The following is a 26769-nucleotide window of genomic DNA, read 5'->3' as shown; positions in this document are numbered from 1 at the left end:
TTAAAATCACAGCTTTTAAGATGTACTATTTTTTTTTTGAACATCAAGGGTTTTGTTTCACAGATTTGCCGGTGAAATTAAAAAGATTTGGCTAAAATAGGATGACTTCAGAAGATATAATTACAGCTATTAAGAAACTTTGTACATTTGGCATCTGATCTAGTCCCAAGTCACCAAGAAATAGAGAATCTCTGGTCACTCTGAAGCAGTAGGTGACACACTAAATGTTCCAAATGAACAGAAGCATTTGACAAGGTATCTGGATAGATCAGTGGATGTTTTTAAAAATTTATTTACCTCCAAAGAAAAGTCACTTAGTTACAGTATTTTAGAAGTGTTTTTAGCCTAGAACATCACATACAAACCTCCAAATGCCTCTGTCCCTGAACCTCAGTTTAAATGTTTTTCGGTGCCTGGTTATGTATTACCTTTCACCACTCTGAGTGCTGTGGTTTAAGAGTTTCTGCAGTTAAAAAAAAAAAAAACTTTTATAAACACAGACAACTAATGTAGAATTCATTTTATTCAGAGCACCACTTTTCACATGAGTTATCTGAAAGCAAATTCTGATTCAGAAAAAAAATACATCATTCTCATCCTTTTCCCTCATTTTATCCCCCTTTCAAATCCTCCCTTTGCCCATTTTTTTTTTCTTTTTTGTTTGTTTGGCATTTGTTGTTGTTGTTGTTGTTGTTGTTAAATTAAGTCTCATTTGCTGAACCGCTCTACCAGGACTTGGCCCAGTATAAACACAAAAATGCACCCAAATCATAAAACTGCTCTTCTTTCAGTTATGTTTTATTTGTAAGTGCACTGGGACACATCCCCCTGTTGTATTTTGGCGCACAGAAATGGTTTTGATAGAAGTGGAGGAGGGGGAAGGTTAAAGAGAAAAGACATAACCAAGGAGAAAGCTCAGCAGACATACATGGACAGGTAGATCAATCCGTGAGACATTTTAGGATTAACACTGGCAGTTTGTAACCACTGTGTGAGTGTGTGCATTAAATAAAATATTTACAATAATCTTCCTTTTTTCCTTTTCCTCTAAATACAAGAATATGACAAAAATGTTGTGTTTTCAGTGGAAACAGGCAGTAGACTGTGAAATCACACTATCCACAAAACGGTCTACCAGAAAGCTAGTCCAGTTTAGTAGTGCTCAGTTTCAAATGCATAGAATGTTTGCCCTGCAAACAATGATATACAACGTAATTAAATAAATAATGCCTAACCAGAGTGAGACCTAATTGTGTTTCTTTCCATAGTTTCAGATCATGCATGATTTCAGTCTTGTTAAACGACAGTTTTTTTTTTCTTTTCTCATTTGTTCTGTTTTCAATGTTTAGTTATGATTAAAGGATGGTAACAAACCATCTCCACATGAGATCCAAAGAGTATCTTTTACACAAAGCAGGCATTTTTACCTAACCACCTTCAACTGTCTTTCTCATTTATTTTAATCCATCAGCAGCTCGTAAGTTACCTTGATTATTACTATGAAATAGTATACATGATTTTCTATTTGGGAGACTGATAGTGCAAATTAAAGTTCTTGCTACCCAACATTTATCCCCAGTAATAAATGACTATTGAATAATAATAATAACAGTAAAACGGAAATACTTGTTCTGCTTTTCCCCCCAACATCCAGACCTCTGAAACAAATGGGGTGGAGGGTTGCTTTAAATCTGTCTTCCTCTTTTCTGGGATTTAGGTGTTTTTCTCACAGCTAAGTTCTGCCCCAACAGAGAACAGAAACTTCTCAACATTTCAATAATTTCATGTTCTCCAAGAGAGGAGGAAAGGGGACCTGGAAGAGCAAGACGAGTTTTGTTCAGTGGAGAAAATGGGAGAGCTTATCTCTCCTAGAACTTCCAACCCATCAGTTTATTTGAATTAAGGGGTGCTGATGGTGGGGGGAACAAACAGGTAGTTTAAAATAAACCACTCTAAAAAAACAAATGAAAGGACAAGCTAAGGTAAAGTTCTATGAGTGGGGAAAAGGGCTCACTTTGAAAGTTTGTTTTTTAGATCTTAGACATAAGAGCAAAAATAAAAAGAGGAAATCCTTAAGATTGTTTTCCTAAAATATTTATTTAGAAACCCCTAAATTCTGCCTTTTAGTCAGCTCAGAGACTGTGCTTCTCTCTCTCTGAAGACCCTCACCCCACGGAGACCAGTTGTGTAGGCCAGGCCACTGGAAAACTTGGATTCCACCTAAACAAGCAGCCAACCTCCCACCCAGCCGCTTTACTGCTGTGCCCCCACTCACTTCCCGGCGTTGGAGAGCAGCCATTGGAGTCTCACTGGAACGGAGGAAATAAATCAAAGAGGATATGAAGGGGTGGAGGTGAGATTTAGAGGGAAAAATTAAACACACAGAACAACTAGCTTTGCTACCTAGAATTTCACCTTCCGGTTCATTTGGTTTTCGTTTTTGACTCAGTTCGTGTGTGTCAGGTTGGGGTGCTGATAATAATGGTGGTGCTCTTTTTTCACTTCCTTGGGGGGAAATGAAGCTACAGATTATGGCTCCCCAGAGTTAACTTTCTAAAGCATTTTTCTTTGCTTTTGTTCTGTTTTAGTTTGTCTTTTATTTGTGTAGTTTTTGGTGGTTGGTTTGTTTTCATACATTGTTCCTTGGTCCCCAGGAGATTTTGATAAGTGTCTCTGGTCAAAAAGTCCATTTCCCTACCCTTTCCGTTTTCTCCCCCCACCCTACCCCCCAGAACCATCCTGCTCCTCGAAACCCCTGCTCCAGTCTCCAATTTCCTTCCCCCCACTCCCCGCTGACCCAAATGCTCCCCTCTCTCCCCCGCCGCCCTCTCCTTTCTCCATACCCAGCACTCCCGTCCTCTAGGCTGGGGGACAGTAAGGGCAGGAAGAACAGAGAGGGGACGAAGGAAAGAGCGCCAGGAGGGACTCCCCAAATGCAAGCAGGTAACGGCCACTCCAAATCCGAGAGGAGGCAGGCAGAGGAAAGCGCCCCCCAAATGCCTCCTCTGCTCCCCGCTCTGTCCCGCCCGGCACCTCCCAACCCCCTCAGTAAGTGGCGGAGAATTTCATCCGCTTCTGCTTCTGTCTCTGGTTGCAAAACCACACCCGCACCACGTTCTTTTTGAGGTCCAGTTTCTCGGCGATGGCGGCGATCTTCTCGGACGAGGGCCGTGGTTGCACGGCGAAGTAGGCCTCGAGGGAGCGCTTCTCGGGCGCGGCGATGGAAGTCCGCTTGCGCTTCTTCTCGCCGCCGTTGAAAAGCTCGGGCTTGTTCATTTTCTCGCGCTGCGCGCCCTCGGCCTCCTCGAGCCACGCCTGCAGAATGGGCTTGAGCGCGATCATGTTGTTGTGCGAGAGCGTGAGCGACTCGAACCTGCAGATGGTGCTCTGGCTGAGCGAGCCCACGCCCGGGATCTTGAGGTTGGCCAGCGCCGAGCCCACGTCGGCCTGCGTCACGCCCAGCTTGATGCGCCGCTGCTTGAAGCGCTCGGCGAACGCCTCGAGCTCGCGCGGGTCCGTGTCCGAGTCGCAGATGGACGCCAGGCCCGCTGCACCCACCACGGCCGCAGCCGCCGACGCCGCCGCCACCTGCCCGGCCGCCGCCGCCGCCGCCGCCGCCGCCGCGCCGTGGTGCGCCGCCGCCGCCACCAGCCCGGGGTGCGGCAGCCCGGACGGCATGTTCATGGCGGCCGCTGCCGCCGGGTGCGACAGGTGGCCCAGGCCGTGCATGTGCGGGTGCGGGTGCGCCGAGCCGCCTAGCAGCCCGCTCCCCGGGCCGCCGCCGCCGCCCCCCGGGCCACCGCCACCACCGCCGCCCCCGGGGCCGCCGCCGCCCGGGCCGCCGCCGCCCCCCGGGCCGCCACCGCCCCCGGGGCCGTCGTGGGCGCCGCCGCCGCCGCCCGCCGCGCCCGCGCCGCCCGCGCCGGCCATGAGCGCGAGCGACGGCGACGAGATGTGGTCCAGCAGATCGCCGGGCTCGAGCGCTTGGTGGTGGTGGTGGTGGTGGTGGTGGTGCGCCAGCGGCACGGTGGACGTGGACGTGCACGGCACGCTGTTCATCGTGTGGTACGTGGCGTCCGGCTTGAAAGGATGGCTCTTGCCCTGGGACACGGCGATGTCCACGGCCGCCAGCGCCTCGGCCCGCGCCAGCAGCGTCTCGTCCAGGCTGGCGAAGAGGTTGCTCTGCAGCTGCAGGCGACACAAACCAAACAAAAAAACCCACAAAACCAAAAGAGCAAAAACAAAACAACAACAAAAGAAGCACAAACAAGCCGGAAAGCATAACATGCAAAGAGCAAACACAAAGCAACCAAAATAACAACAGGGGTGGGGGCAGTGGAGAGCGGGAAAGACGGAATGGGGGGACACATTGGCGACAAGGCAGGGGGACAGATGAGAAGGGACGGGAGCGTGGAGAGGGAGCAGAAGTAGGGGGAGAAGGGGACACATTCCGTGAACGGGGGTGGGAGACGAAAAAGGAGGGGGGAAAGAAGAAGAAGAAGAAATGGAAATGTAACTCGCAGCTGGGGACCCGTGTCACACACCCGAGCACGCACAGAGACCGAGGCGTGAAATTAACAGAGAAAGTGGAGGGAAGTCGAGAGTCCTGGCCCCGGCGCTCCCCACTCTGATCGCAGCGCCCGACACGGAGGCAGAGGCAGACGGGAACACATTAAGCGCCGCTGTACAAAAACGTGCCTCGCAGCGGGATTCTCTAAAAACCCCTGCCCGCAAATCCCCGCACCGGGACCTGCACACACCAGCACCCGACATGCAGCGTCTCGGAGACAGGGAGGGGGCGGGCGCGCGGGCCGGGGCCGCGGGGCGCTTACCGGCGGCGTGGGCAGGCAGGCCCGCCGGATGGCCTCGGAGCTGGAGTGCAGCGACGGGTACTTGTGCTCAGGGAGGGTGGGATGCATGGCAAAGTGAGGCTGCTTGCTGTTCATGGACATCATCTTGACGGCTTGGCATGTATATCCACAAACACTCCGAAAGTCCGCGGGAAAGTGCGTACGCCGGCTCCCCCGGCCTTCCTTCGGAGGCTGCAGGCGCGGCGGCAGCGGCGGCTGGCGGCGATCGCACTGCGGTCTGCTGCTGCTCCAGCTGCCGCCCCGCGCTCCCTTTGACCGCGCAGAGCGCCGCGCGCCGGCCTCGCAGTCCCGCTTCTCCGAGAGCTCTAGCCCTGCGCGCCGACGGGATGCACTCCTCTTACACCTGAGCCCCAATTCTCGCGGCCGGCCCGGGGAGCTCTCGCGAGAGCTCGCGGCCCCGCCGCGCTGACAGGCATCAGCTGTCTCCGTCTGTCTGGCGCGCGCTCTCCCTGTCGGCGGCGCCGTGCGTCTGCGCGCGCGCTCGCGCTCTAGTCCGGCCTCCACCGGCGCGTGGGAGCCGCTCTTATAGTGACCACCAGCAAGGACAGCGCAGGTGATGCACCTGTAGCTGCCCGGGCATGCGCACTGCACGCCTCACCTTTCCCACCGCGGTCTGGCAAGATCAGAAGGGCCAGCTATTGTCTAAGGGTAGGCACCTTTTAGAGGAAGAAAGGCAAGATGCACGCACGCCCCTGTGTGGTTTTTCCTCCCCCTCGTCGCAAGCCCTGAATATATGCGCATTACTCAGGCACACCTCCTCTCTGGGATGCCTAACAAGCTGTTATATAATGTATACAGCTGGGCATTTGTATGTTAAATTATTCCCGCGCATTCCTCTGTATACAGTATAAATAACAACACAGAAATGCAGAAGGTGCTGTCTTTTGCTGCAAGAACCTGTTTCTTTTAAGGTTTATAAATAGGTTCCTGGAGAATAATCGCGGTGACAGACGTTTGTTTGAAGCAGTCAGACGCTATTGATTTCCATATAATTTAATTTCCTTCGCATACTTTTTTGTTGTTGTGAATATAACTGTGTCAGGCACCGCCAGTGACAGCCACTTAGGAGCCACAAGGAGCGTGTGCTTTCTACTCGGGAAAGGCTGTTGAAATGAAATTGTGCATTTCTCTTATTGTTTGTCTCCTTTAACCGTGTACAAACCCACGTTTCAAACGAGCTCCGGGTGATCTGAGGCTTCTAGCAATCAAAAGGAAAAAATAGTTAACAGGGTGTAGTTGGGATCCTTTCCTCATCTCAGCGCGCGCACACACACACCCACCCACACGCACACACATACACATATACACTCTCTCTCTTTATGCTGGAAACTCCAGAAAAAGGAACCCGCTTCAGAGAAAAGGGAATCAGATATTGAAAAGCGAACTTTCTTTTCCCTTTCATTGTTTTGGCTTTTTGCCTCTTATCTCTGCTTTGCTGATATATTTTTTTCTTCATAGCAGACAGGATCAAGCTAATTTGTAGAAAAGCTTGATTCAAAATATTAATTCCAACCAGTTTGAAAAAATAGGCACAAGCTCAGGTCTGACCCTTAAGTTTTTATTTTATTTTTTTTACTTACTGTGAAATCAAGACATAAGAAGAAGAGTAAATCAATTAGCCAACCTGTTATAAGGCCCGTATGAGGCAGGCAGATCAAGGGCCTCCCCAGGGATCCACAGTTCAGGTGCCCGAGTCCCCAGGGATGCAGCGCTTGCCTGGGGTGATAATAACAGCCCAGATGTTATCACATCTGCAGCAAGAGAGCTGGAGAGCGGCAAGGCAGTGCTTATGGGAAGCCGAGATCAGATAAATAATCTTTCTGGTCTCTCCCACACCAAGGAGGTCTGTATTTCACCAAAGAGCAGACCTCATTTCTATAAACCTAAATTTGCATTCCCGTGGATTTTATCTTTCCTCTGCACAAACGCACGTGTATTTAGCATACCCACTCACCTACTCAGATTCCAAGAAGAGCCCACAGGCATCACCATGGCTTTTTCTTTCTTTTCTTTTCTGTCTCCCACCCCCTCCCTTCCTTCCAGCTCCAGAGGGAAGTGAGAAGGATGTTCACTTGCTGGTGAGAGGAGCCGAGTCTCCATCCATTATGCGGTCCCCTGGGAGAGCTAAATGCAACTTTATCTCAACGGGGAATGGACGATGAGCAAGACGTCGCTGGAGGGAAAGAGTGAGTCCTATGGTAATCGTCTCACCGGGTGTCCAAGCTTAACCTAATCCTTCCTGACACCCATGGCAGTGGTTCCCTGCAGTCTCTCTTGGGGATAGGGGAGAGGAAGAGCCCCAGCAGAGGGCTAGAGCCTGGAGCCTGCCCTCCCCTCCTCAAGAAACTGGCCTTTAGGGACCCCATGGGTGCTGGGCAGACAGAAAATCAAATAGTACAGATTTATGCCAGGTGGACATGCAGAGAGTGAGGGGAGCTCCTGAGTACCCCAAGGGCACCTCAGTTTACACTCTGACCCTGGAGAGCTTCCAGTAAACCCAGTGAGGAGGTCAGCCTAGCCTGAAGTCAGGAGTTTACTATCCCGCAAAGATTCCCTTTCCAGCTCACTTCTGTTTGGACACAGGAGTACCCCCCCTCCAGGTGAGAGCAAACCTTTGTCCAGAATATCTGGCTTTTTTTCTGAGGCTAGAAATGTGAGGGCTGTGGGTACAATCCTTCCTCCACCCCTTGGATTGAAAGCCTATCTATGGCACATCTGTCTTGCACAACAGCACCTACACAATGCTATCACATAGTAAAAGTGTCCGCATCAAACAATACATGTGTGTAGAAAGGAAGACAGGCCAATTGGGAGAAAAAGGTGGAGTGTGTTCAACAAGCCATGGCTTATTGGGGATTGGAGGAAGATCCCTGAAGTGGTCTCCTCTCTCCTTAAGAAGAGGTGGGGTTTCGGCAAGGGGTGTGTGTACTTTCTCCAAGCAGAGCTGTAAATCTTAATTCCAGCCAGTTCTTTTACAGAAGCCAATTACTTCACCCGGTCCTTATATACTTGCTACCTTGTCTTCCTTCCTCAAGTGCTTGCTGAACACTATTCTGGGCCAATACTAGGCACTGGAGGTAAAATAGGTATGATATATGAGGACCTGCCCTCCAGGAGGTGACTATAGGTACCGGGCAGCCACAGGTAAAAGGCTTTTATGGTGCAGGTATAACAGTTGTGGTGAGAGTTGTACAGAAATATGGGGTGGGGTGATGCTTGGAGACTTACCCTGCCCACAGCCCTGTTGGGCCTCAGCCCCAGGCTAAAGAGTGGGGCACACTAGCGGATCTGCAGGCAGTTCTTTGGACCATATCAAGCCTCTCCCTACTTACCTGATGAGGAAGGAAAATGGTGATAAAAGGAAAGGATGGTGGGCCTGGGCTCAGCTCACCCATATGTCACTGCTTTGTTTTCCTGGTTTGGCAACTGCTGTAACTAGTTGGCCCCTGCCTGTGCTAATGATGCCCACATGGGGTCTGAGCCTTGGCATAGGTTCCTGGGCAATTTTTTTTTCTCCTTCTTATTTAATGACCAACACAGATTACATCCTCGCCCCCCCCCATCTCATAGCTTTGCATTTTATCAAGAGAGGGATAATGAATGCACAGCTATTGATTTCCAAGGAATTTCCGCCCCGAGGGACAGGGAGTCTATCATCTGGATCAGAGACACATTTCTTTCCCTCATTAATTAATTTTCTCCTCCTCCTTTGGCAGGCCTCACTTCACATTTCCTTTGGCAGCGCCCCTTTCCCGAGCTAAGGAACACACATAAGTTGGTTGGAGCGAGGACCAGCGGGAGAGGCTCTGGGCAAGGGCCCACGCTGTCGGGGGTGAACTCTCTTCGCCTTTGACCTGTCCCCCCACCCCTCCACCCCCAGCTCGGGAGAGCGCGCCTGACAGCTGCTGCCCACTTGGGCACTGCCTTCCTCCTTCCAACGGGGTGCGGGGAAAGTTAGTATTTAACTCAGCAGCCACTACCTTGGGGTTGAACTAGACTTGTTTGTCCTGGTTTGGGGACCGGGGATGGCCCTGGGGAATGCTGACGCAAATTCGTGGAGGTTGTGTGTGTACAGGGGGCGGGAGAAGGGGGTCGGGCCTCGCGCTCCTGCCGGACCCAGGGGTCCTGGCCCCACCTGCAGGCTCTGTCACCTCGGGTCCTGGTGGCCGAAGCCGGAGCTCTGCCCCTGGCAGTCTCGGGGCGCCACGTTCCTCGCAGGCAGTTGCCCAGTTTGAAACGAGGCACTTTTCACCGTACAGCCAGCGCCCGGCATGCAGAAGCCCCCAGGGCCCGGAGTCGGCGGGCTTTGGAGGCCACTTAGGTTGTTTTAAGCGCAGAGTGAAGGGGCAGGCAGGGGAGGAACAGGCCCAGAGGAGGGGTTTCCGGTCTCGGAACGCGGGTAACACCTGGGCTGTCTCGCGTCCTCGGGGTCCCACACTGTCCGAAGGGTGGAATGGAGGAAGGAATGGAGAAGGGAAAGCGTCACTTTCGCTTTCCCTTTGGGCCACCTTCCCAGGGGCATGCCAGGGCTGCTTTGATCTCCAGTCTCTCTTATTGCTACTCCTTGCATCTTGGTCCCGTGTCTCCCTCGGTGTTGGAGGAGCTACCGGGGTCCTCGTCGGCCCCACTGGGGACCCTGGGACTTCCTCCCGCAGCCCCGTCAGCGGCAGAGCAGACCGCTCCCAGTCCTGGGCGACGGTCGTGTCCTCTGCGGCCCGCCGGGCCCGGCCCAGCCCTGAGGCTCGATTTCCTGGCCGTGCTGTCGCTCCCTAAGGCTCGGAGATTTCCTGGAGCCCTCGGTTCCCCCTCTCCACTGCGCACTGCCCAGCTCTGCAGCCGCTCGCCCGCCTCGGTACGCAAGGTCGGGGTGGGTGAGATACTGGGGCCCGTCGTGATCGACGATCTCCTCTTCTAAGGTTCTCAGTTCTGCATTCAGACTGGGCTCCATCTGGAACCAGCAGAGGAGGTTCTGAAGTAAATCAGTGAAATAGAGTTTTCTTTCTTCCGGTTGTTTAATTTAAATGCAACTTCCCTTGGGGACATTTTCCTGGACGTTAACCTTCCCACCCTGCGGTGTCGCTGATGACCTAGCGACCCAGATGGTGGTGCGTCCCAGCAAAGTTTACTGCCGGTGATTCTCACTCTTGGCATTACATATATAAATACAGCTCTACATGTGTATCTCCACCCTAATCTTTCTATGGACATCAGACCCACCTACCTTGTGAAAGCCCTCGGGGCGATCATGACCTCTGCGTCTCTGTCCTAACAGGGGCTTGGCCTCCCCCGCCTGCTAGTTGCCAGAACCAGTTTTGTAGCCCGAATGGACAAGTACGGCTTATCATGGTTACGGGCCCCTGTGATTTCGGTCCCAAGAAGAGGAACAGAGGAGCCCCCGCCCCGCCCAGGCCAGGCCCCTCCAAAGCTGGAAGAGCGCTCTGGTCAGAGGAATGGGCTTCCAGGTTCCAGGTTAAAACAACAACAAAAACAACAGCAAATAAACAAACGAAACTCTACAACAGACACGCCTGCTCATGACCCCACGCGACGAGATGGGAAGTTGGTCGCCTTCTCTCTCCGGTGATAGCCGCCTGCCGGCCGCTCCGACCAGGTCACGCGCGCGCCCCGGTTGGAGGGAGCGCTACTGGCCTAAATGGGCAGCAGAGGACCCCAGGCCCCCCACGCGTGGGGTTCCGAGGCCCGAGAGGCGGGCTCCAGTCGTCCTCCGAAGGCTCGCTCTGTCTCCAGGAGCAGGATCCCCCAACGGGTCTGGCGGCCGGGGAGGAAACCGCAAGGCCGCGAGTCCGAAGCCGAGTGCGGAGCTGGGTCCTGTCGCCCGGCTCCAACGCTCGCCGGCGCCGCCGCCAGCCGCCCCTCCTCCCCGCCGCCCGCACAAATCAAAGCCCCTTGCGAGGGACTGGGAAATAGTTGCCTTGTCATGTAACACATTGCCCTGATTTATTATAAAATTTTAACGAAATCATGCATATTTTAACAGCCTTTAATCACTGCATGAAAATTTAATTCATGGACTGTAGCGCGTTTAAATAAATGAAGTGTTAATTCATTAGGATTAATTAATTTGTTAAAGGATTGTGTGCAAGGTTAAGGTGGAAAGAAAACTCTTTGTTGGTTTCGCGTCTTAATCGCCAGGTTTCACGAGTGGTAATAAAATGAAAGGAAACCGCAGAGCCGGCTGTTCGGGTGGGGCCTGGGCGGGACCCGCTCAGAGCGCCCAGAAGTATGCGGAAAACTCCCGCTGGAAGGGCGCGGGCGGGTCTGGGCACCCAAGACACTCCGGGTATGGTGCGGGGAGAAGGGGCTGGGGAGAGCGGGCATGGAGGAGGGAATCCCGGAAGGCCGAGAGTCGCTGGAATCCGAGGAAGGGAAGGGGGCTCAGAGCAAGGCTGGCGGGCCAAAGCCCACCTCCCCACCCCGAACACAAATATGACCCCGTGGGTGAGGCAAGGTCGCCCCTGCCGGTCCTCAGAGGGCCACGCCTCATCTTAATGGACAGATGATGGGCCAGCCCCCGCCACCTCCTAAGCCTCCCAGCGCCCGGGGAGCCGCTGTCTCGCCATCAGGCCGCCGGCCCAGGCGGCTAGGGCAGGCCCAAGAGCCTCGGGGGATTCCGAGAGGAGGCGGAGCAAAGCCAAACTTAGGCTGGAGCAATCCGGGAAACCTTTTTTCAATCAGGAGCCCTGATGTTAGGGAATGGTTTCTTCAGCACCTCTTCTGAGACAGCAGCTAAATAGACATGCCCACCAGCATACCTTCAGCTCACAGAAAAGACGTTCTTTTCCGCGCAGAACTCTTACTCATCCTTCAAGACCCAGTACGAATAACACCTCGGTGAGGCCGCGAGACGTCCTCACTACTCCACGCTATCCCCAACAGGCACACTTTTCTACTTAAAAACGTTGTAAGAATCAAAATGGACCAGAATTACCTCCTCCCTCCTTACAGTAAGTCTCAGTAATGATGCCTGCCCTTGGCAAAAGAATTTTTACATCCCCAAATTACAAACGTCAGACAAGGCTCACACTTCTACACACTTGTTTACCGCAATTAACATTTATTAGAGCGGTTCTGCTGCCTTCCAGACCCAGCAGACCTGGGAATCTACCTCGTTTCAAGAAGTGGAGCTGTAACTGGAGGCGTTCTAGAGCGCCTCAGTCATATAAAACTGCAGATCGCCCTAGCTTGCGCTCCATATGGGTTCTTAAAAGAAATCTCCATCTTAATAGATGCTTCCTCACTCAGAGTGGGGTTCCGAGAATTAGGCAATAAATGTTCACTGTGCACTCTGAGATCATTGCTTAAAAGGTTTTCTCTCTGCCAACTATTATTAAAGGAATCAGGTTACATCGTGATAGGCAGAGGCTGTGTTGTAGGACTCCCACAAATAGGGATGAAAGACCTTATGAAGCTTTGGAAAACCCTAATCTAATGAAAAGCACATAACAAACAGTTAATCTCAGTTTGATGTGCTCTACAAATATCATCCACAGGTAAAAAAGGGGAGAAAATCTAGTGTATCTATTGCACTTTAAATAACTGAAAACCCATTCAAGTATATAGAAACAAGAAGTTCCTGAAACATCATGGTTCAAGATCAAGTTCTCTTGTTCAGTAGTTTCAAACCAATGTAGACAACAAAATGATAGGAAAACAAAGCAGGTTTGAAATTAAAGGACTATAAATCTTAGTCTACCATTTTCAGTTTTTATGTCAGCTGACTCAATAGGAAAAAGACTTGTCATTCTGGAAGATTTTTAAAAGTACTAAAAGTCATGATTTAAAAAAAAGTAACATCCTGTCACATTTCTGTAGCCATTTAAAAAGATGAATGGTTAAAATTTGTTTTTCTAAAAATATGAAGTGTCTGCTTCCTTATCATGAGTGCATCTTTTTCTAACATAGCCTTAGTGAAATTAACCAATAAGAGGTTAAATTAATCTAAATATTAGAGTTAACGTGAATCTTTAAGTGGCACACACACAACTCCCATCGAGCTTGTTTAGTAGATTCAGACCCAGGAACATAGGCAGGAATTAAATGCTACGTGAAAAGTAACATGCTAATACTTCCAAAATAATACTTTTAAAAGAATCCTAGGAAAAGTTCAAATCCATTCATCCTTAGGTCTATGAATGTGAATTCTCACACTTGGGAGAAGAGCAAAAGCTCTGGAGTCACAGACACACCTCCAAGATACGGTTCCACCCAATTCCAGCTGTGTGATCACTAATCCTAAATTTGCTTTTTTGTAAATTGAAGATAATTATACTTGGTTCACAGCATTTTAAAAGGGGCTTAGATGAGGTAGAGATTAGTAAAATACCTGCTCTCAATAAGAGATAGTTTGTTTTGTTTTTTTGTTTGGAGTATGTGTACGTAACTGGTGTAATTTAAAATCTATGAGACCACGATATTTGTCTTGACATTAGATTATGGTAATGTGGTAAAGCACAAAAGAGAATGTGTGAACAAAATTAAATCCTGCACAGATTATTACCTTTGACTGAGGAATGGCACAGGTTCAATGACTGCATGAAATACTGTTCTACGGAGGATGGGGGGACGTTCTGAAGATAAGCAGCTGGGAAATACTTTGGTCCAATATTGATGCTCTCACCCATGTTTGTCATTAGCAAATGAGCTTACACACTCCAGATATCCATGTCACAATGTCAGGATGTATTTAGATTAAAAAGACACATCCTTGGTTACAGACAAAACTAGAATGAGGCTTACCCTTTGTCTTAGTCTGTCTGGGCTGTTATAATAAAATACCTTAGACTGGGTAATTTTTACACAAGAGAAATTTATTTCTCACAGTTCTAGAGGCTGGGAAGTCCAATATCAAGGTGCTAGCAAATTCAGTGAGGGCTTGTTCTCTGCCTCAAAGATCGTGACTTCTAGCTATGTCCTCACATAGCAGAAGGGGCAAGGAAGTTCTCTCAGGACTTTTATAAGGGCACTAATCCCAGTAAGGGATAAGAGCCCTCATGACCTAATCACCTCCCAAAGACCCCACCTCTTAATACCATTACCTTGGGGGTTAGGTTTCAGCGTATGAATTTGGGGGGACACAGACATTTAGACCATAGCACCCCTAAATTTACCTTGTGACAGAAAAAATTTTGTTTTCTGCATTCTATTGTTTCTAATGTATAACCATATTATCAAAAATATTTAAACTGCTAATAGCTCTGAAAGTATCCATTAGTTTTAACATATCAGAAAGATAAAATAATGAACAATTATTGGAAAATACATACGACAAAATAAAAGCTATGCTTTAAATTAGCCTTTCCTGGTCATTACTTCTGACAGTGGAGGGCATGATTCCCCAAATCATAAAAGTAATTCATTATACTTTTACGGTTTCGTTGAATCCTCCAGAGTCTGTTATAACAAGGGTCAGAAAATTTTTCTGTAAAAGGCCAGATAGTAAATATTTTAGGTTTTGTAGATAATGCAGAAACAAATGAGTGTAGCTGTGTTCCAACAAGACTTTATTTAGAAACACTGAAATCTGAATTTCATATCATTTCCCTGTGTCATCAAATATTCTTCTTTGGATTTTAAAAAACCATTTAAAATGTAAAAACTATTTTTTTCATTCACAGACCTTTCAAAAACAAGTGCAGGCCAGATTTGGTCCATGGGCCACAGTTTGCTAACTTCTGTATTATAAAATGAATTTAAAAATGGTAAGTTTTTCTGGTCTTTATCTGAGACAAGGAATCACCATCAACATCAAGGAATACAGTGTTTATGACAACTTTTATTCAATTCACATAGAAAAGCATGCAGTCTTAATGTAAAACAGTATGGTATTAATGTAAAATGTTCAGTGCACATTAGATAAACAAGTCATTAGCATACAGACCCATTTTTAAAGGCTTATATAGGCATAACAAACATGTTTAAAATAATATAGTTTTCCAGAACCTAAATTAAAAATTGTGCTTACCTCTTACCTACTCTCACCCCCTCAATATTTTTCATGAAAAAAACAATTTTTTATTCTACATAAAAGATATTCTATTAGCCAACTGAAATTTCTTTAAGTATGAAAAACACAGCAAGCAAAAAATGCTACCATGCATACAGTTTCCACAAAGAACAGAAACATGCAATCAAGAACTTTATCACTCCAAAAAAAAAAAGAAAAAAAACCTCCCCTGGGATATAAGTGGATCAAGAACTTGGCAATGAGTACTTCTGTACCTCTACATCTGGAATAATGAAGCTAGGATGTTTAGGCTCCTTTAGATACAACTGTTCATGCCTTCTTTCTAAAGTATGCTCAATTTCTGATTTTAAACACAAAGATGAGCAAATATGTTACCAGACGTAAAACGAATATTTTCGTACAGTAGATGTATTCTTTCACACTAGCAGAATGTTTTCACAAAAACTGGACAAAGCACAATGTTAGAAAAAATGCAAACATATATATAAAACCTAAAAAAAAGGTAAACCAATACTGGACTAAAGTTAGAGTGCTATTTCTCCATCATGGCCTTGAATAAAAGTTAAGCCATCACTAAACATAAATAAAAAGGGGCAGGCAAAATAATTTCCACCCCAGGAAAAGCTTTAAAGAAACTCAAGTGTTTTGTGAGCAGTATGTAAACAACATTAAAAGTTTTATTTAAGAAATCCAAATTCTGAAGACAACTGAGTCTTAGTAACAGGCCACTGTATTTAACAGTTAAATAAGATTCTAAAAAAAAAAAAAATACACCCAAACCCAGATACATATGAAAATAATTACAAAAAACAAAGAAACAAACAAAAAACAAACAACATTAAAAATCCACCCCCTCCCTAACTTCTCTTCTTTAAAAGATCCCTCCTCCACCCCCCCTCAAAATCAAGTCTTCTATTTTTTTTCTCTTGAAGTCTCTTAAAGTCTTTTCAAAATGAACCAAAGTATTCTGGGTATACATTAATCTACCATTATGACTTGACCTTTGACTAAAGATTATCAATTCAAAATTGTATAGAACTTTTATGAGGAGAGAAACTTATATTTCTCCCAGGACAAAAACACAAACGACACCTTTCTAATGAGTCAACTTTTAGTTGCTTTTGATGGGCTGGCATTGGAAAGGCTGCTCTGGATTTTTCTTTTCGTTGACTGATTCACATTTTTACTTCTCTTTTCAGGCACAAAGGAAGTAGACCAAGGAGACTGAAGGTGGTTCTGAAGACTGTTCATCTCTGAGGACATCTTAAACAAAGATGACCCAAACCTTTGATCTTCAAATAGTCGATGTGAACTGCTTAACAAAATATCCTGGGAAAACTCTGTTTGAAACAAACAGCTTGGGGGTTTGGTTTCATTAGTTCCTGGATTAGAACTGGGATGGAGTGAAAAATCTTCATTCATTTCTTGGTCAGATGGAGAGAGGAGAAAAAAAGAAGTGGGTTTCCATTCATTTCCATTTTCTAACTGATCACTAGCAGTTAGAGAACCGTTGGAAAGGTTTAGCTTAGTTCTTTCTTCCAACTTATCAGATTTCTCAAGAAATTCACTGCCTTGAGATGACTTTGGCAACCCATCCAAATCCACTGACTTAAAACCGTTATTGCAAGGGCTTTTGCTGTTGTCTGACTCTGACATCATTGAATCCAACTCAGAGATTTTGTCAAGGTAAGCAGCATCCATTGATGCTTCGCTAGATGTTCTTGTCCGATTCATTTCAAAAGAGCGAAGAGAATTCAACCTCTTGGATAAACATGAGCCTGGTTTCTCCCCCAATTTTGAAGATATTTCTCCAACAGAATTTGCTATCGTGTTCCCCTCTGAACTTTCAAAATCCAAGCTTTGGGCATAGCTTGTAGAACAACAGTCCCAAAATCCTGTCTTTGGGGAAGTAAAACATTCTGATTTCTTTTCACTTTCATTTCTACTTATATCATCTTCTGAAGAATCTTTATTAGAAACATTTGAAGAATCACAAAAATCATCAAACACCAATTTTCTGAGATGGTTTGAGTGCTTTTTGGAACCTCCAGCTTTGACCACAGAGCTCTCTCTATTTTCTGGAGTATTGAGCTGAAGGCAACTAAGGGACAAAGGAGTACAAAGAGCTGGAAGATCATAAAGTTCTTCATCTTTGTAGGGTACACAATCACTTGGTTTATTACCCCACTCTCTTTCCAAATAAGTATCCATACTTGTATCTGTCACATCTAACATGATTTCTACCCGCTTCTGAAATAGGTCTTTCTTCTTAGAACAATTTAGCTCTGTACTGCTGGTGCTTTCCTGCCTGGCAGAACCAGTGTCAGAGACTCTGCTGATGGAGGGCTTTGCCAGGTGAGAAGAACTTGAAGTGGATGAGCAAGGCTGCTTACTGACACTATCACCTTGATTCTTTGATTCCACACCCTCCTCGCTGCCTTTGCTCCCCTTGCCATCTGCAGAAAGTGACCTCTGGCAAATGGAATGCATAGCTTCCTTCTCTTCACTTGAATTTTTCAGCTGTGCAACTTGAGATTCTAGTTCCTCTATATACTTATCACTTCGTTCCAGGGCTTTCTTGAGGCGATTGGTTTCACGTTCATACTGTTCTACTTTGGACTGAAGAGCTGCAACTGTAAACCTTCCAAACCTACAAAGAATGAAAGGATAGTTAATCTTACAGCTCAAGTTTTTTTCTTTTCAAAGTTTAGGAGTACTAATTGTCCCAGCCCATTCTAATTACACATAACATTGACATTTCAGACCACTCAGTGAATAGGGCAAATCCCAGATGTAATATCTTCAAAAAAGGGTTTCCTCACTTATGTAATAATAAGCATATGACAATAATAGCAAAAATCTAATAGGATATTTTTGTGGTGGAATCAGACTAGTGGTAGCAGAGAGGAAGAAACACGCAGATGACTTTTCTTCGAAGAGCTAGCTCTACAATTCAGCTCATATATGCATGAGAGTTATCCTCTAAAACAATGGCAAAGATTTATGATAACATTTGAACAGTGGTCTACATCTTGAAATATTTACATTCAATCATTTTCCTATCGTACAGCAGTGTTTTACAATACATTTCTTATACAATGTCACCTTGTCAAACATAAAATGCCAATTTGAAATTCAGAAATCTTAGCAGTCCCAGGAAGGATGGTTTTAAATACTTATTTGGACCCTTTCGATTACAGCCACCCTTGATCTGAAGCTTTCCGTTGGCCTTTCTGAGCACTGGGCTTTAATACATTTCAGCTCTACTTATTTTTGGCATTTTACAGCTGTATGGGACATCAATCTCATTTCTTCCAACTTTGAAATACAAAGTCAGTGCTTGTGGTTCCAATATACTACACATAAAAACATTTTTATATTTTCTGAAAGGGAACATTTTGGAGAGTGACTTAGAAAGAATACATAAAAAATTCACTCCTTTTATCTGGGATTATCTTGTTTTCATTATTTTGTCAAGAATGGGTACTGGGCTCAGAATGGGTACTGGCAGCTCAGAAAATTTCTGAGTACTTAATATAGGTTAGGTGGTATATTTGGGGCTGGAAACACAAAGATAAAAAAGACCGTCCCAGCTCCAAGAGACTTAAAATACCTACCTTAAATTCTATCTTATCACTAAGGAAAATTCTATCTTTCAGGAAACTTCTTTTTATGAGCCAATAAACATAAGCCTTACATTCTAACCCCATGAAAAATACCTTCTTTCCCCCAAAGTTCTTTTCAAAAGCCTTTTCTTTATCATCTCTTTGATGACTTATATATTGACCTATCTCGAAGAATTCAGGGGCTGTTTGTAGTAAGGTAGTTGAGAAGGTTAATTCTAAAAACTGCTTTTATCTTTGGGTTTGTCTTTTTCTTCCTTTCCCCCCCATTATAAAAATAATTATAATTAATAACATTTATTAAGTATTTTTAAAAAATTACAAGGGAGCAGAAGGTGCCAAAAGTAATTGCACCTTTTAGAATCAACCAAAACATGTTTTAGACTCCCACTTAATGCCCATCACCTCTTAAACCCCTAGTCCAATTCACTTTCCAGTTCAGCCTCAACATGATCCCTGCTCTATTACCACTGAAGGAAAAAAGCAGAGGCAAAGGTAAATATAGAATCATAAAATCTCAAGATTAGAAAGGGCTTTAAAAGGCATGATTGCTGAATATTGATCTACTCACTTCACTTAACTGAACCCCCTGAGAGAGTACACTCCCCTCAACTTCTAAAAAAACAAAGCAAAAACCATAGGTATTATAAAAAACAAAAGCAACTACAATAAAAAGCCTCCCCAGTTTAAAGATGAAGTTTACTACTGCATTTGTTTAAATGAATGATACAAATTTTTCCTCTTTGTTAAAAATGTTTTGGCTTATAATGTAGTACTTGACAGAACTGTAGTTCTATAAGAGAACTTTTTAAAAAAGTGGACAAAGACCTTTTTAAGTGCATTAAGCAAAAAACGTTTGTGAGTTCTTGATTGTAACTATTCTGGCATAATCAAATAACCCCCATGTTTTTAAATGGGAAAACTGTGTAGCATGTTTATTTAATGCAAATAGCAAAAGTGACAGCCTTACGTTTGCTTACCAAGGTAAATTTTTTCTTTTTTTACAGCACAATTTTTATAATAAAGATATCCTCACAGATGAAAAATCAAATGACTTAAAATCAAATAATGCCACTAGATAGTCAGCTGCTACCAAAGGATGTCCTTGGGAACTCAGGGGCCTACATAAGAAAAAATTAGGGACAAATAAAGAGTGCTTCCAAAACATTAGCAGTTTCTTGCTCCAGATTTTAGCTTGGAATTTCAAACACAGTATGATTTTAAGACACTGTATTTGCCCCTATTTTTTATTTTTTTTTACAGGGTACACCATTCCTGGAGGTACTTCAATACCAAGTCGACGCATGAAATGGACAGAACAAGCTCCTACTCCATCTCCCTGCTCCAGAAATCCATTTAATATATTGTCCTTAGACAGAGGATGTATCAGATCTTAAACTGATAAGAACAGATACTACATTTGATCTTAGCCAAAAGGCTGAGAAGCAATTAATTATTTTTAAAAGAAGTAACAAATGGTTCCGAGTTGAAGTCAGTGATAGCTCTAACCATATTTTTTATGTTAACTCAGAGAGAAAGCTGCATGAGAACTAAGAACAAGGGCTAGTAACAGAGCACACATGAGAGGGACAAGTAAGTAGAAGTCATTGATAGACTTAGGCTGTTTTCTAAAAGGTCATTGCCCTCAATTCCCCAAAGTTCTATTTCAATACTTTACAAGTCTATAATACTTTGAATGGTCAGACTTTTTTACCATTCTAATAAAGGACCTGTCCTGGTGGGAAAACTGACAGAAATGTACTCTAAAAGCCATGGAATGGATCAATTAATTAATCAATCCATATAATTTATTTGTTTTCTGTCTCTCTTCCCCATCAGAATAGAAGCTCATGGAGAGCAGGGAGTCTGACTGTCTTATATGCACTCCTAGGTCCCCAGAACAATTCCTATTATATAACAGTTCCTTGTTAAATACTTCTTGTATAAATTTCCTTCTCTTACTTTAAGATACATTACTGCTGCCTTACATTAAGACAGAGTCGATATCATAGAATAGGGTAAAGGTTCTTGGTCGGTCCTCTTTTACATGTAAAATATTACGACCTTCACTACATTATTAAACATTTAAATATGTTTCACACATTTGACTGTCTCCTTTTTCACTGACACCAAGGAAGGCAACAGAGAATGACATATATGTAGTATAGCTTTTTAACTACGGGCTTGATATTCTATACTGCTCCCTCCAAAAAAACTTCCACTTTCACTTAACTAAAAGACTGCAAACAGATGAAACTTTTGACATAGGTGTTAAGAGATTTTTAGCTTATCAAAGATACCTATATTAAATTTGGCAAAAGGCAATTTTACTTTATCACACAGAAATAACACTTAGGGATATATATCTGATGCTATCCTTCCTTAGAAGCCAATGAGGATAAGAGCTTATTTATCTTTGGGTTTTAATACTCTTGTATTCACACTAATTCCAGATATTTCCACAAAACATTAGATGAAGCAATGCCAAGGTAAGCCGGAGGGATTTCTAATATCATTTACCATACTTCCTTTTCCTGAGCAAATTTCAAAATGGAGTATTTTTATAAACATTCCATTAGAGACCAAAAGGCTTTGATTTTCAAAGTAGGAGTGATGGCCAAAGGCTTCATTATGCCAGAGAAAACATTATAGAGCAGTTTGGGAGCTGCAGCTGATATTGGAAGCGTAGTCCACTAAAATCTATCAGAAGCTTAAAGGATTTTTTAGCTTGCAGTGTTAACCAAGGTATACATTCTGGATAAGAGAAAAGGATGAGGGTTCTCCTTGTCTAAACAGCTAAAGAGATATAAAATGGTTCCTGTTCCTACTAGAAGAGAAAAATAAAAGTGCTATTGGTTTGACCTTTGGGGTACTATAACTAGAGTAAGAACACCTCTAACAACAAAAACATTCCTAAGATCACATTTTCTCATGAGCCATCACAAAGGAGGAACAGGATGTATTTGAAAGGGGTCAGAAGAAAGCAAATGTGGTAAAAGAATAAATGCCAGAACTGAGTATCAAAAAAAAGTAAGCTTTAGTGCTATGCTGCTTGCTGTTAGCTAGTTGTGAAATCTTGAGCAATTCACTTTGCTTCTCTGGTTCTCCATGGTAACTCCAATAAAAGGGATAAAGGCAGCAAGCCCAGTGGGTGGCCAAGACTACCAAACTTCAGAAACACCTCCTTGAAGAACAAGGAAGACACTGGGGATTGAGCGATTCCTCATGAATCTTTGATTTGAGATCTTTTCCTTACTTGCTAGCTAAGGTAATAATGAAACAAAGTGAAAACAATCTTTAGACCCGGACCAGCTTTTGTGGTCTAGCCTATCTGATAGGTTTTCAGTGTTGATGTAGATCTGTTCCTTGATCTGTCATTTAAAAAAAAAAGGACAGTGAACTTTGGATAAAACTTACCAAGAATAAACGTAATATGTAAATTTTTTTTTTTAAGAGACGGGGTCTTGTTCTTGCTCAGGCTGGTCTTGAACTCCTAACCTCAAGTGATCCTCCCACCTTGGCACCCTAGAGTGCTAGGATTATGGGCGTGAGCCACCATGCCCGGCTGTAACATGTAAATTTTAACAGTAGTCTAAGTGACTACTATAGACTGATGATGACAATATGAACAGCAGCAGCCATAATTTATTGTTTACCTGGTATTAAGCACATTGTTACATGCTTGAGACACATTATCCCATTTAATCATATCACTTTTATGAAGCAAGACCCATTATTCTTATTTTAAAGATGAGAAATGAGAAACTTAAAAAGAATTAAGCAGCACGAATGGGATTTGAATCCAAGTAGTCTTTCTGACTCCAAATTCCATGTTTGAAACCATATCAAGAACCTGAACATAAGATCCCTTCTTGCACTTCATTATCAAAATGCAAGCTAGGTTTACAGAGCACAAAGTCTGTGGACACTAGTCAGTTGGCTAGCACTGTTGTACTACTTATTAATATGTACATTTGCTAATAAAAACAGAGAGAAAAAAAGAAAATTGTAAGACATACAGATATGTATGCACAAAGTCAATAAATATTTATTAAACAACTATGTTCTAAGCACAAGAATATTTTGAAACTTTCAAAGATCATTTATTAAAATGGTCTTGCAGGAAAGTATAGCATAGACAGATAACCCTGGTGGAAGCCACCCAAATATTTTAACCAGAGATATGAAGACTAAGTCTGAACCAGAACCATGAACTTAAAATACCATATTTAAATGTGTGTAATGTAGAAAGTATACATAATCAACTTGTCTACCTCATGCATAATCAGCAGGCATTTTCAACTATACGGAAAAGATATTTCTTATGTGAAATGAGAAAAATTATAAATACAAAATTTTAGGGCTTAAACATCACATAGGTTCCTTGTCTTATGGTCTAATTTTGAGGAATAAAAAAAATACAAGCTATCTTATGTTGCATCTAAGTTTTATTACAAAACAGAAAGTGCATCAATATTTTTAAGAATAAAAACTGCCACAATCTCCCCCTTACAGACAAAGCTGACATGAACAGGGCAACCAGACAAAGAATTAGGCCCTTGCAGTAATTTCTCCTCCTTTCATCCTCTAAAAGTACTATTTAAAAATCAAGGTAGAGTTTGCTTTGAAAGCTTTCAAATGGAAAGCAGGATTTATAATTAATAGCTTATATTACTAACACAATTTTAAGGGAATTTTTTGTGTCTTTATTTTATTAAACCAATCGTGCATTTGTAGTTAAAAATTGTGGTGTTGAAAATTCTAGCTGAGAGACCCAGAAATTCTTAATAGAAATAACCTGAGTGGTGGGCAGCATTTGTGTATTGAAGAGGAACAGATAGTCCCTTTTGTAGTGAGTTTCTCTATAATAAGGGCTGACCCATATACTACAGGGTTAGCAGGGTTCATAAGGAGAAATACAAAACTAAATTATGTTCCATGCTGATCACTTTCTCTCCGTGTTTCTGTGGTGGCTGGGACTCGGTCTCCAACCCTTTGTTTGAAAATTACAACTAGTGAGCCTCCATTTCCAAGGCTTCTTTCTTTCTCTCTGGACAGCACATTGGGCAACATTGCTCAAAACAGGATGACTAACTCTAAGTATTACTTTCTCTGCATTACCTGTGAAGACAGATAACTCTTTTTAATGGGGGATAAATTTCATTCTATTTGATAAATATATTTCATTTTGATTCTATGCAGAAATGCCCTAATTTTCTGCCATCCCCAAAAGGATCAGCCTTGAAATGTGCATGATATCAACAGGAATCCTAATCTTTTATGGGAAGGAGAGAAAATTAAGGCATGCTATTTCATATCTTTTTACATTTCTAAGGGGAATAAAGAAAGGACTTATATCTTTTCCTAAAACATAACAATCTTAACAACAAAATCTCAATAATGTAAAAGAGTGCAATAATTATTGAGTGATAAAAGCATACTTAAAAATCTCTGGACTTGTGTCTGTCTATACATTTTTCACTTTAGCTAAATTCTCTCCCTTTTTCTCTCTCAGCATGAGAAATAATTTGAAGCAAAATAAAGCAAAACAAAAAACCGTGATCCAGATACCCAGTAATTATTACTCAGATGACAGTTATTGAGGACTAATGTGTGCTCAGGGGCTATGAAGAAGGAAAACAAAGGAAGGAGAAGTCATCCCTCTTCCCAAGCAGTTCATAATCTCTCTGACAATCTTATTGCTTAGTCATTAGCATGCATTGCCGGCTCCCAAAATATCTTATCAATACAATAAAGACAAGTTGACAGAAAACTGTAGTAACTGTCTATCCCCAATTAGCTGAATATCCAGAGAAGGGCCCCTCAGGCAGCTGAGGGGCCTCAGCACAACTGGCTGTCACAGTCTGGCCCCAGGGTATCATCAGGCTCCCCTGACAGTCTACAAGTTCCCCTTCCGGGGAAACCAAAGGGCATAGCAGAATCAGTCATCAGATCGTGCTAGGGTCAAGTACCAGGAATCACAGCATTTGTCACAGTAGAATGGTGAGAAACAAAAAGGGCCAGAATAGGTCAAGAAGGGACAACAGCCAGAGCCAGCCAGATCAGCAGTGCTGATAAGGAAGGAGAGTGTCAGGGCAGTACTGGCATATCATCAGACACGGTTTGGGAAGAGCAGACCTATGAACTGGAACTGGCCACAGCTTAGAGTCAGCATGGAGACAGGTAAGGACAGGAAAATCTGGTTAAAGTAAAGAGACTCAGAGAAGAAATGCAGTACTCTAGCTGGCCAACCCCTCATATCACCTCCCGCTTTCCTCATTTTTTTTTTTTAATTTCAGCTTATTATGGGGGTATAAAAGCTTAGGTTATGTATATTCTTAACCTCTGGCATAATTTAAAGAGGAAATCTTCAGGAAATCCTTTGCTCTCCTCATTTGCAGAAATTTCCAGGGATCTCTGATTTCCTGCCCTTTTACAATCTTTGTACTTTAAGCTTCAAGGAGACTCAAAATCTTATTGCCCTGGTCAGTAACCTATGAGTGGCAGTATAGAGTATTAAAATATACTCTGTCAGGTCCCAGAGAAGGAAGATACACACACAACGTCTATATGTACTTTGTACAAATATACACACATGTTCATTTTAAAAAATATGTCTTAGTGCCAAGAAGCTGTCCAATTAACTGGGCACAACAATCATGGAACTGGTCAACAGACAAAGTGATCATTAAAACAATACGGTATAAAAACAATCAAAAGAACAAGAGGAAAGTGCTCCTTCTATCTGGGGAAATTACGGAGAGCCTCACAGATAAAACAACAACTGGGCTAGATCTCAAAGGATAGGTAAGGATTAACCAGGAAGAACAAAAAACATAGTGGCTAGTGGGGAAGACCAGGGAAGACACAATATGGTGAATGTGGGCCCAATGAGAAATTCAGCATAGTTGGAGCAGAGCACACAAAGGGGGAGCCTAGAGAAGAGGCAAGAAGATTAAGCTGAAATCACATAGTAAAGACCTTTTCATACTATTCTAAATATTATACTAAGTATTTGGGCTTTAATATGCAGACAGTGAAGAATCAATCACCAAAGGTTACTAAGCAGGCAAGTGAGATGATCAAATTTATATTCCAGAATTCAGGCAGCAATACTGCAGATGCTTGAGATTTCTGCACAGAAAAGACGGGTAAGCAGTAGGAAGGTTGTTACAATAGGCTAAGCAAGAAATAACGTGGATCTAAACTAGTGGGAATGAGAAGATGGGTTACAGTGGCATTTTAAAAAGGTAGGTTAGAGGGAACATACTGTACAACCAGGTGTGAGGTGAGAGGAAGGGATGGAAAAACATAGGAAGACTGGGGTTTTTATCTTACACAATTAATTAGATGAGTAGTAAAGCCATTCAGAAGGACAGAAACAAAATAAGAGGACAAATTATATTTTGAGTGAGATGAGAGGGAAGAATAATGGATACAATTATTTAGACAGACATAGTGCCCCATCTCACCTCCACACCTTCTTTATGCTACATATTGTGTCAAGGATATAAATTATTTCCTTTAGTCCTTACAATAACACATTATTCACATTTTACATAAAGAAAATTATGACTTGAAGAGGTTAAGTAATTTATCCAATGTTATCCATTTATTCATTTAATTATTCAACAAATATTTATCAGGTGCCTTTAGGCACCGGGTTTTGGACATAAAAGGGACTAGCAGCTAGGTCCTCACTCTTGTGAAGCTTAAGAGTTTTCAAACTATACTACAAGGCTGTGGTTCTTAAAACTGCCTGGTATTGGCACAAGGGCAGGGACACAGACCAGTGGAACAGAACAGAAAATCCAAATATAAAACCATCCTCATATAGCCATCTAATCTTTGACAAAATAGACAAAAACATACTCTGGGGACAAGAATCCCTATTCAATAAATGGTGCTGGGAAAACTGGATAGCCACATGTAGAAGACTGAAACAGGATCCACAGATTTCACCTCTCACAAAAATCAAATCACGGTGGATAACAGATTTAAACCTTAAATGGGAAACGATTAGAATTCTAGAAGAAAATGTAGGAAAGACTCTTACAGACATTGGTCTAGGCAAAGAATTTATGAAGAAAACCCCTAAGGCAATCACAGCAACAACAAAAATAAACGAATGGGACCTGATTAAATTAAAAAGCTTCTGCACAGCCAAAGAAACAGTCATGAAAATAAACAGACAGCCTACAGAATGGGAAAAAATTTTCGCATACTACACATCAGATAAAAGACTGATAACAAGAATCTATTTAGAACTCAGGAAAATCAGCAAGAAAAA

At 43.6% G+C, this 26769-nt stretch overlaps 2 protein-coding genes and 1 non-coding gene across 5 annotated transcripts in view; all 3 read right to left on the bottom strand.

Annotated features, from left to right (window-relative positions):
- Window positions 1–780: 780 nt before the first annotated feature.
- POU4F1 (POU class 4 homeobox 1) lies at window positions 781–5091 on the bottom strand. The gene is made up of 2 exons (XM_045566834.1): window positions 4833–5091; window positions 781–4188 (listed from the first exon to the last, which is right to left on the bottom strand). Exons 1-2 carry the CDS (start codon window positions 4953–4955, stop codon window positions 3046–3048), a joined length of 1266 nt encoding a protein of 421 aa, XP_045422790.1. The 5' UTR covers window positions 4956–5091; the 3' UTR covers window positions 781–3045.
- A 9553-nt stretch (window positions 5092–14644) lies between these two features.
- OBI1 (ORC ubiquitin ligase 1) overlaps window positions 14645–26769 on the bottom strand; it is a 38571-nt gene continuing 26446 nt past the window's right edge. For all 3 annotated transcript variants that reach the window (XM_045566831.1, XM_045566833.1, XM_045566832.1), the window contains one exon: window positions 14645–17506. In XM_045566831.1, coding sequence (XP_045422787.1) covers window positions 15961–17506 — 1546 coding nt within the window. In that variant the 3' untranslated portion in view covers window positions 14645–15960. The remainder of the gene's footprint in view (window positions 17507–26769) is intronic.
- LOC123649594 lies at window positions 19739–19929 on the bottom strand. Its single transcript, XR_006739085.1, has one exon. It is a non-coding gene; the product is annotated as a U2 spliceosomal RNA (small nuclear RNA).

This window comes from Lemur catta, chromosome 13 (genome assembly GCF_020740605.2).
Source record: "Lemur catta isolate mLemCat1 chromosome 13, mLemCat1.pri, whole genome shotgun sequence".
Taxonomy (NCBI): Eukaryota; Metazoa; Chordata; class Mammalia; order Primates; family Lemuridae; genus Lemur; species Lemur catta.
This window is presented reverse-complemented; position numbering and strand designations above follow the sequence as displayed.

Excerpts from the sequence above, each read along its gene's own strand:
- POU4F1 (XM_045566834.1), bottom strand. The coding sequence starts at position 4,955 with ATGATGTCCATGAACAGCAAGCAGCCTCACTTTGCCATGCATCCCACC. Across the intron at positions 4,189-4,832 it reads CCTGCCTGCCCACGCCGCCG|CTGCAGAGCAACCTCTTCGC; the intron begins GTAAGCGCCCCG and ends TGTCGCCTGCAG.